The sequence below is a fragment of the Cucurbita pepo genome, chromosome LG03 (assembly GCF_002806865.2).
Source record: "Cucurbita pepo subsp. pepo cultivar mu-cu-16 chromosome LG03, ASM280686v2, whole genome shotgun sequence".
Lineage (NCBI taxonomy): Eukaryota > Viridiplantae > Streptophyta > Magnoliopsida > Cucurbitales > Cucurbitaceae > Cucurbita > Cucurbita pepo.
The window spans coordinates 10370778-10381693 of record NC_036640.1 but is presented as its reverse complement, the minus strand read 5'-3'; the positions used below and the strand labels follow the sequence as shown (position 1 = coordinate 10381693).

The window sequence follows — 10916 nt, the reverse complement described above, 5'->3', positions numbered from 1 at the left end:
TTTTTTTTTTTTTTTTTTTTTTTTTTTTTTTTTTTTTTTTTTTTTTTTTTTTTTTTTTTTTTTTTTTTTGAGATACATTCTTATTCTTTTTATTAATATTACAGTTTTAGATGTCAAGTCATAATAGTTGGCTCCACTTTCATGTTCAAATTATTTAATAACGGTCTCAGTAGTTTCCTGTCATTCTTTCTTGATTTTCTTAGACTATAATATACCAAAGCATCCCAACTTCTGAAGCCATTACTTTGATTCACAAATGTTATCATCTTGACTGTTGACCTCTACCTTTTATCGCTGTAATTATGTTGTGGAGGGTAAAAGTAATGTGATTATACTTGTCATTCTTGACGTTTAGGGCTTAGTTGAAAGGAAATATTATTGTATTTAACTTCTTGTACTATCTGTACTGGCTAATCATTGTGTTATTCACTTGTTTCAGCTATGGGCCATGCCAAACTCCCACGCTTGGGTTTTGTGTACAGCGTCATTTGCAAATAACTACGTTTAAGCCAGAAAAATTTTGGTCTGTGTGCCCTTATATTATGCAAAATGGCTATGAACTTAATCTAGACTGGGAGCGTGGCAGGCTATTTGACTGTGATGTGAGATGTTTCGGCCTTGATAAACACTCTTATTCTATTCTTTGCAATGTTTACTGTCTTATAACTTTTTCCATGTTTCAGGTTGCTACAATGTTTCAAAAGCGAGTAATGGAAGATGGAATTGCAGAAGTAACACAAATATCAGAGAAGCAAGAAAGCAAAGTTCGACCTTCTGGACTAAATACAGTTAACCTTCTGAAGGTAAATAAATGAGTACGGGAGTTGCTCCTTATAAAAGTTAGAAAATAGAATAAAGTTCAGAAGGACTAGGCCTTGGGGTGGAGCGTGGTTTCCTAGATGAGCTACCCTTGTGACTACAACTCCTCCTCCCAACCTTCAAAGTTCTGAAAGAAGGTTTTCATATAAGGCATATGAGGATTTGAGTCATATCTTTTGGAGCTTTGGTTAGCTTATTCAGTTGGGAATTGCTTTTTTTTGGGGTTTGTTTGGCCCGTGAATAGACTTTTGTCTTATGACGAAGGAGGTTTTGATTCATCGTCCCTTGTGGGAGATGGATGTGCTCTTTAGATGGTTGTTATTTGGTTTCATGATGGATCATGGCTACAGCTATAACAGAATTTTAGGGGTGTGGAGAGTCCTTGGAAGGAGTTTTGATTCCTTGCTAGATCGATTGCCTCGCTTTAGGAATTTTTTTCTTTAATTTTTTTTTTTTTACTTTTGTAATTATTTGCAAGGACTTCTTTTTTTTTTTTTTTTTTTTTTTTGATGCTTTAGAAAACAAATGGGGAAAGTTTTCTTCATTATTGTATCAGATTCTTCTACACAACTTGATGATGCTAGGATTGGAGCCCCTTCCTGTAATTTTGTTTGGTTTGGGTTCCTTGTTCTTGTGCTACCATTTAATGTTGATCCCGCTTTGTTGGCTCCTTTTTGTTTTTGTTTTTGTTTTTCATTACTTCTTTAATATTTTTTTTTTCATTTTTCTCGATAATTGCTTGATTTTTTATATTACAAAAAGAAAAGAAAAGAAACACTTATTGTCATATGGTTGGTGAGTGGCAAGAACAGAGAAAATAGTAGGCAAATGCACCCCTATACGTTTCAAGGTTTGGGAAGTGAATCTCAATATGATCAGAGGAAAATAAAAATTAATTTCTAGAGACGGACAATATGCTTATACTTGTTGAATCTTTGTCAATTCTTCTCTTATCTTGTTTGAATAATCTGAAGACATTTTGTATCTTCCCCTTCAACTCGTTCAACATTTTAATTTTTTTGTCCTATTTTTTTTTTTTTTTTTTTTTTTTTTTTTTTTTTTTTTNGTCCGTTTTTCTGCTGGTCTTGTTGTATTAAGGGAGGGGAATTTCAGTCCACTAATAGATGGGTAGGCTGCAAAAAGAATAAACCGTTAATCTAAAAAGTCCTACATCTACTACTTTTCTGGAGACGAAAGCAAAAACTAAGATGAAAATCCTCATCATTGACGTGGGTTATGGGCTTCAGCTTGGTTCCTACTAAATAAATTATAACCTTGGTCCCCGCAATGTGTGATGGCTTGGGAAAGAAATTGTTTCGTGTGTTTAGTATTTTTCACTCTATGTAAGGTCTATACAAGTAATCAATGACTGCCTGATAGTTAATGCTTTCTAAGTACTGGATGTATTCATCGTTTTCGATTCTGCTGAGGTCATAAAAGGTGTTGATCTTATCCTGATTTGAAGGAATACGGGTGTTTTTTACAAAAACTTTCAACCCATTATGCTCGTAACCCTTTGTGTAGAATTCCTAACCATGAGTACTATTGGTTAAGCTAAAGCTTGCGTCCATCCTCCCTAAATGCTATGATAATATACAACAAATTGTATTATAGAACATTGTCAGATTTAACCTCCATGAATTAGAAGACTTTTTTTTTACAAAAAAAAAGTGTTGTACTTGTTTTGTTGTTGGACTAACGAAAGATTAAGAGTTGAATTTGCTTTGGAAAGACAATGACTGCATCTAGAGGCATTCTTCTCTGTTGATTTGATCATTGTGTCATCGTTATAAGAATGCTTCTAAGGATCTGGATCATGTTTTATAGGATACCAAATTGAATATTCAATTTGGGATAGTTTTCTAGACTTCCCCCGTATGTCTAGCTTGCAATAAGGAGTTACTTGATGCTGGAGGAGGACCTTAACTCACCGTTTTGGAACAAAGGAGTGGTCCTTCGGTGAGCAAGCCCTTCTATTGTTCTGGGGAATATTGGGTCCAAGAGGAAGGTAAGAATTTTTAGAGATGTTAAGAGCCTTTGGGGAGATGTGATCTTTGTTTCTTAAGAAATTTTTTAAACTGGCTTTCATCTTTTATTTTTAACAATTGTAACCCTTGGCCCTTAGGTGGTTCTTTTATGGCCTCTCTTGTCTTTTTTATATTTCAATTCTCGTTTCCTATCAGAAAAAAAGAAAAAAAAGAGAAAAAGAATGGAGCTCATTTTAAGAACCTCAGTTATAGTTTTTTTCTTTTATTTATCTTAATAAAACCTTAATTTTTTTATTAAAAAATAAATTGACAAGAAAAGAGAGATTGTTTTATTGTGAAATTTTGGTTGTAAAGAACCTTAACAAATCTTCAGTAGAAAATGTTGTGTTATGATCTAATATTTGATTTAAGACAACATTATATTTTATGCAGGTTGCTTCAAGCGCACTAGGATACGGACCTCAAATGGCAATGCAACTAGCTGAACGATTGTATACCCAAGGGTTCATCAGGTTTTCTTTTTCCTGAAAATTCTCCAGTTGGAAGCCTTTATTTTTGTTTTCATTTGGATTGTTGAAGGCATTTCACTGTCTTGTGCCTGTATGTTTTATTTTCTGGTTTGGGGAAAATTTCTTATATGATTACAGACAGAAGTTATACCCACAATTATCATTCGTTAATCCCTGTTTTGCCGCTACAGACAAAAACAGAAAAAGGGATTCTATGAAATTTTATCTTCACACCCTACCCTTTCCAGCTCTTAGCTGGCCATTTCTTGCTTTCTTTTCATGTTGGTGAAAACATTTTCACGTTTAAATAAAGTGGAAAGGGGATAAAAAGGAAAAGGCTCTCTGAAGTGTCAGTTCTCAAGCAGCAAAAACCAGCAAGATAGTGTGTTGACAGCCCTCTTGGAAATAATTTTTCTAGCTCGTTTTGTCTTGTTCTTTTGGGGGTTCTTTTTCCTTTCTGTATATTTTGTTCTTTCAATCTTATTTTATGTCCCTTTAGAAAAAGGAAAATATTTCGTTCTCCTAATGTCATATGATTTGCTTTAGAAAACAAATGGGGAAAGTTTTCTTCATTATTGTATCAGATTCTTCTACACAACTTGATGATGCTAGGATTGGAGCCCCTTCCTGTAATTTTGTTTGGTTTGGGTTCCTTGTTCTTGTGCTACCATTTAATGTTGATCCCGCTTTGTTGGCTCCTTTTTGTTTTTGTTTTTGTTTTTCATTACTTCTTTAATATTTTTTTTTTCATTTTTCTCGATAATTGCTTGATTTTTTATATTACAAAAAGAAAAGAAAAGAAACACTTATTGTCATATGGTTGGTGAGTGGCAAGAACAGAGAAAATAGTAGGCAAATGCACCCCTATACGTTTCAAGGTTTGGGAAGTGAATCTCAATATGATCAGAGGAAAATAAAAATTAATTTCTAGAGACGGACAATATGCTTATACTTGTTGAATCTTTGTCAATTCTTCTCTTATCTTGTTTGAATAATCTGAAGACATTTTGTATCTTCCCCTTCAACTCGTTCAACATTTTAATTTTTTTGTCCTATTTTTTTTTTTTTTTTTTTTTTTTTTTNAGATCTGTCTCTATGTTTATTTTTGTTTCTTTTCCCTTCTTATTGTAGCTATCCACGTACAGAAAGTACGGCTTATCCTTCTTCATTTGACTTCAAAGGCACTCTACATTCCCTAGTGAAAAATCCAGAATGGGGTGATTATGTAAGGATGCTTCTATCCGATGGATACAGTAAGCCACGATCAGGAACTGATGTAGGTGATCATCCTCCTATTACTCCAATGTCTTTAGCAACTGAAGACATGGTGGGGAGAGATGCTTGGAGATTGTACCAATACGTGTGTCAACACTTCATTGGGTCTCTATCATCTGACTGCAAGTATATTAGGTAACGAACTTTGTTTTATTTGTTTCTTTATTTAGATTTATTGGATGTCAATTATTGATGTACAACAATGGTGGAAAGTTTTGATGGGACTAATTTATGGTTTGATTCGAGGGTTTTGAGGGTTCTCATAGTTTTTTGGCTATTAGAATCTGAATATATACATTACCTAATTCTGGAAGTAGGAAACAGTGCGACAATAAGAGGAAATAGAAGGAAAATTTGTAGAATTTTACCGAAATGGCTTTGGAGTTGTTAGAACTGTTAACTGAGTTTTGAAATTAAGGAAAATTGTGTGGTTGTTAAATTTTTTTTTGGTAAATACCTTATAGGAATAAAATAAACTTTTTGGTCCCTAAGTTTTTTTAATAATAGGTTCGTTTAGTCCTTGAAGTTTCATCATGTGCACTTTTTTTTATTTTTTATTTTATTTTTTAATAACAAGAAACAACCTTCCATTTATAATGAAGGAGATTAAAAGTTTTAAGGGATTCAAACTACCAAAGAGAGTGAAAAGGAAAAATTAAAACCAACAAAGATGACCCTATAGAGAACAACCATGAACAAAAACATAGACCTAACAAAACACACCTTTATAAAAAATGACTATTATTGACTCTTGTAACGATTTTGAGAAATTTAGAAAAAAATTGGAGATGGTCTTCCAAATCTGCTGTTATAGATTTTACTTCGTACTTCTCAGTAATTGAAGTCAAAACTCAAAATAGAGTTATTGTGGTAGGATGTAATAGATCTAGGCTATGATCGGCTGTAAACTAAAGCTCCTTGAAAATATAAAAATAAAAAGCTAAATTAGATTGCTGAAAATTTTGCGCAACTTGTTTCCTTTTTTTGTCTATGTTTTTTTGGTAATTATTCACATTTCGAACTGCTCTTGAAGGACGAAGATACAGTTTTCAATCGCTGGAGAAATATTCAATTGTACTGGGTCCAGTGTTATGGTAAAAGGATTCACCTCCATTATGCCATGGTTGGCAGTAAATGAAAAAAAGTTACCTCAGTTTCTGAAGGGACAGAAAATAGAAGTTGCAAAAGTGGATCTTTATCAGGTAGGGCAAGTGGCTTCTGAAAACATTACTTAATTGCTATTAATTTCTGTGCATTTTGTGTTATTTCTGTATATGATCTTGAAATTCTGCTTATCTCTGTTATTCAAATCTATTATTATTAATTTAAGGATTTAATAAACAATTTCTACAAAAAATGGGACATGAGATTATGCTCTTGGTTCTATAACAAGAAGTGCAATTAGAGATGGATGAGCAACCACCTGTTAGCCACCCTTCTTACTGAAAATACTGAATGTATTTACTGAACAATGTTTCGTACTTTTCCTTCTTATTTTTAAACAAGAAACAAAGTTTGGACTGAAATTAACAAAACAAAGGAGGAAATAACAAAATCTCTCAATTCATACTAATACCATTGAAAGAGTAATTTGCAAGAAAAGAGGAAACAAATACCGATGAGAAGATTTAATCTTGGCTAAATCAAAGTGTTCTTGCCAATCTAGATGCTTATCTTAAAAAATCCTCTGATTTTGTTCAAACCAAACCTAAAAAATAATAGCCTGACAACATTATAAACCAAATCCATTGAGCTTTAGATACAGTAAAGAACCATATAGCAGCTGAGTGATGTTATCTCTAGAGTTATAGTTAAAAACCCACCGTACATGGAAAATTCTGAATAAGAGATGCCGATAATCCATTGAATAGAGGCAATGCAAGAACATGCGAATTTGGTCCTCATCAGCCATCGAAGATGAATATTTGTTATTCCGATTACATAGGAGTGCATGAAAAAACCGAAAAAACTACTTAAACCCACCAAAACCCTTGTTGTTATGGATTGGAATCGGTTGGGTTCTGTGGTTCTGATTTGCATATAAAGAAAACCTGATATTCGGTTGCTTTGGGTTTGGCAAGTCTAGATCGAATATACCCAAGTCGACCATAATATTTATGTTAAAAATCGAAAAATCTATCAAATAACATTAGCAATTCAGTTGGCTTTAAAATAAATCTTGTAACTTCAAGGTTATGAGTTTGAGCCACATGAATGCCTTTTATTTTTACGATGAATGATCCCTTCCGTCCAGTCAACTCAACGACCCAAGTCAGCACCAACGCCAGCTGCCCATTTCTAACTTAAGGCGCTTATGCCTAACACCCTTGCATGCCTGGGATTAACCAAATAGCAAACCCCGTACTAAATCAACTGAACCATCGATTCGATTCAGGGAGATTTTCTTATGCATTTGTAGTGGTTTGGGTTGCATTAGCATTCGAACAGAGTTGAGCTGAACTAACCAATTACACTCCTAGTATTGAGCATCAATTTTCAGTAACTACGAATGATTTGTACATCATACCTGTTAAACATTAATTTTCAGTTACTGTTCTTTCCTGTTGAGTTATTTAGAAATTAATTATGCCCGAAGTATTTATATGTGTGGTATACATTTTTTTAATTTTTATCTTGGATGCTCCACATGCATTTATGTCAGTGTCATAGACCGATGCTACATTTTTCATCTTCATACTCTTTAAAATTTGCAGGGGAACACCTCGCCTCCTGATTATTTAAGTGAGAGTGAGTTGATTTCTCTCATGGAGAAGCATGGAATAGGCACGGATGCATCAATACCTGTACACATTAACAACATAGGCGAGCGCAACTATGTGCAGGTTAGTATCCTGCTGCTGATATGATAGTTTGGCATGAAATATTGGCAGTCTTTCCTTGGCTATTTAGTTGCATTGTTATTTTGCAGGTTCAAGCTGGGAGGAGGTTGGTTCCAACTAACTTGGGCATCACCTTAATCAGAGGTTATCAGTGTATTGATCCAGATCTCTGTTTACCAGATATTAGAAGTTTCATCGAGCAACAGATCACTTTTGTTGCCAAAGGTCAAGCAGATCATTTTAGTGTTGTGCAGAATGTACTGCAACAGTTCAAGCAAAAGTATAGCTACTTCGTTAAGAAGGTTATTTTCCACTATGCATGCTTACTCTACTAGTGGATACATCATACGTTATCAATGAAGCATTAGAGGCTTATCGTTCTTTTCTTCTTTTTTCTTTTGAATAAATTTGTTTATTACTTAAATCTCATTCTCAAGGTTTCCTTTTTTTTAAAATACTTGTACCTATACATGTTCTTAAGTTTTCTTTTTAGTTATTTAGGTGATTGCAGATATGAGACATCTGAAAAAGGCTAATTCCGATATTGCTTTCCTCTATTTTCTTCCACTCATTGATTTCATTAAGACAAATCCTCGATTTCATGTTTGTTGCAATTCAAACAGTGGGTAGAAGATTACTTGTGTTAGATTGCAAAGAATTAAGGATAGAACCGGTTGGAAATCTTTAATTGTGAGGTGTTGAAAAAGAAAAGTTTTGGGGAAATTTGGCAAAATTGATGAAAGGCAGTGCTTATTATGGACTAAATTTTCAGTATTCCTTGAATGAAGACCGAGAGGGTTTCTACTTCTTCTAGGGAACTGACAAAAACAGATCCTTTATCTCCATTTATATTTTTTTACTGTGAAAAATGTATCGAGTAAACCTAACATTATGTGCCTATTTTCTTTGCCAATAAAATTTTTGTTGGTGATAGAGTGACATTAGAATTTATTTATTTTTATTATTATTATTTTTTTCAATTTTAGAGGATGTGGAGAATAAAGCTTTCCTCTTCCATTATTCTAAAGCATGGCATCTGGAACCAGGCTTTTTAACTTCTCAATTGGTGCAATCAAACCTGTAAAATTGCTTCTTATCTTGTTCAGATTGATCATATGGATGCTCTGTTTGAAGCACAATTTTCTCCTCTTGCGGAGTCGGGACGTGCTTTGAGCAAATGTGGCAAATGCCTACGTTATATGAAGTTTATTTCTTCCCAACCACAGCGCCTGTACTGTGGTACATGTGAGGAGGTTTATTATCTTCCTCAAAGGGGAGCAATAAAGGTAAATATCCCACTAAGTCTTGCCACTTCTTTCCGTTGATTGTACACTCTTCAACTTTCTTGTTTCACGCTCTATATACAGTTTTTAAAGATATTTTCTTAATGTACCTTCATTTTTTCCCAAGTTATGGTAACTGCAGCTGAATTACCTTGACGATTAATAGTACCATTTCATATATATTATTTCTTTTTCATGCAGTATTTGGAATATAAGCATTTGCGACCGTTGTTGCATGCCTTCAACTTCATTTTGTTCCATTTTTTTTTGTTACTGATAGTACTATTTATGAAGGATTCGCTTTCTTTACTTAGTAATCATTACTAATTTTACGTCTTAATTGCTGCTGAAAATTCATTGCATGTATCACTGTTATCGTTGATGGCTGAAGTGCTCTTAAACATCCTGTTCAACTGAGGTTGATGCCTTATGACATGAATGCTTTTAAGAATTCTTGGTTGATTAAAAGAGCTTTCTGATTATCATCCTAAAATTTACTCTTTCTTTTCAGCTGTACAAGGAACTTACATGCCCTTTGGATAACTTTGAGCTCTTGATTTTTTCCTTACCTGGTCCAGAAGGTAAGTCATTTCCTCTTTGCCCATACTGCTACAATAGTCCTCCATTCGAGGGTATCGACACATTATATGGTGCTGCTAAAACCAACCCGAGTTCTGGAGCATCGAGCAAGGGAATGGGCATGCCATGCTTCCTGTGCCCGCACCCAACATGTCGACATTCTTTAATAACCCAAGGAGTTTGCGCTTGCCCAGAATGTAGCGGGACACTTGTGCTAGATCCAGTGGGTGCACCCAACTGGAAACTCAACTGCAACAAATGCAATTGTCTTGTCTTCCTTCCTCAGGGTGCTCATAGGATTGCCACCACAAACGAGAAGTGTGCTGAATGTGACTCTACAATTATAGAAGTGGACTTCAACAAGAAAACTACTCCATTGGAGGGTGGAGCTACATTGTTTGTTGGGTGCATTCTTTGCGATGAATTTCTCCATTCACTTCTGGAGATGAAGCATGGAAAATCATTTTTCAGAGGGAGAGGTTCAAGAGGAAGAGGAAGGGGACGGGGACGGGGACGGGGAAGGGGAAGAGGACGTAGTTCTGGGAAACTGATGGACCCGAAAATGAGTTTCCGAGATTTCTGAAGAAAGGCAGACCATCTTTCAGGAATTGTAGAGGAAGAGCACGCAAAATTTAGGTAGAGAACACCAAGATGAACCACCTAAACCTTTTCTTATACATTATTTACCTTTAACTCGTATGGTGCCTGTTTCATAGGTTGGGAAGCTGCTGCTGTACATCCTTCTTTTCCTCCTGTTTCCTTTTATGGTCAAGATTTTGAACACATTAATGTGGAATAATGCATGCATTCAATCTATTATGTTATCTGAGTAAGTAGTTTTGGCTGGATCCATAGTTTTTTTCTTTTTTATAGCGTAGTTTGAAAATTTTCATTAAGATTAATGCTAAAAAGACTTGGTTAAAGAGGATCTAAACTTGCAAATCAGGACAATTTAGAACCCTTTTGTAATGACTTTATTTCCCATGTTTTATTGTAAAAATTATGCTTATTTATTAGCTACTATTTGTATATAATTTCCTTCTTCAAAATCATGTATTATTTTCAGATATAAACAAGCATCCCAGACTATTATGATGAGAACATTTTGCATTTTGTAGCAGAACTTCCTCCTGCTGATTTCTCTGATTGACGTGTTAACAATTTGTATGACAATGTGATAGCCTACCGAACATCATCACAAAAAGAAATAAACATGATCATCACGCAGAAAAAAGCTCATTTTCATTGCTACCACCATAATAATGTCTCAGCCTGAAGATGGAAGAGGCGGCGGAATGTGATTAGGAGGTGGCAGGAGGGGCATTGACGACATTTGCATAGGTGGCCTTGAACATGAATTGGTTGATGAAGCAGGGAGAAAGAGTAAAAAAAACAAAAGGACCTGGGGATCTAGATTGCCGACATAGGCAGTGGCGTCTTGGTTCCTCTCGGGGGCGTGCTGGCCCAGAAGATTAGCTCCGACTCCCGGCGCTATCTTCTTCGTCGTCATCTTCTCCGGCGAGCGTTTGGGGTTCACAAATTACAGACTAAAACCCTCTTGCAGACTCNTCACGGGACGAAAATGTATGAATATACGAGTTGGGCTGATGAAACGTCTTGATC

The 10916-nt window shown here is 34.9% G+C and overlaps 1 protein-coding gene across 3 annotated transcripts in view; it reads left to right on the top strand.

The window, feature by feature from the left end:
- LOC111791429 (DNA topoisomerase 3-beta) overlaps positions 1 to 10141 on the top strand; it is an 18453-nt gene extending 8312 nt beyond the window's left edge. For 2 of the 3 annotated variants that reach the window (XM_023672762.1, XM_023672763.1), the window contains 9 exons: positions 440 to 602; positions 684 to 803; positions 3240 to 3319; positions 4448 to 4726; positions 5625 to 5793; positions 7306 to 7434; positions 7521 to 7733; positions 8538 to 8717; positions 9226 to 10141. In XM_023672762.1, the coding sequence (XP_023528530.1) occupies positions 440 to 602; positions 684 to 803; positions 3240 to 3319; positions 4448 to 4726; positions 5625 to 5793; positions 7306 to 7434; positions 7521 to 7733; positions 8538 to 8717; positions 9226 to 9876 (1984 nt within the window). In that variant the 3' untranslated portion in view covers positions 9877 to 10141. The remainder of the gene's footprint in view (positions 1 to 439; positions 603 to 683; positions 804 to 3239; positions 3320 to 4447; positions 4727 to 5624; positions 5794 to 7305; positions 7435 to 7520; positions 7734 to 8537; positions 8718 to 9225) is intronic. The other variant, XR_002814643.1, reaches the window with a different exon arrangement.
- The last annotated feature ends 775 nt before the right edge of the window (positions 10142 to 10916 follow it).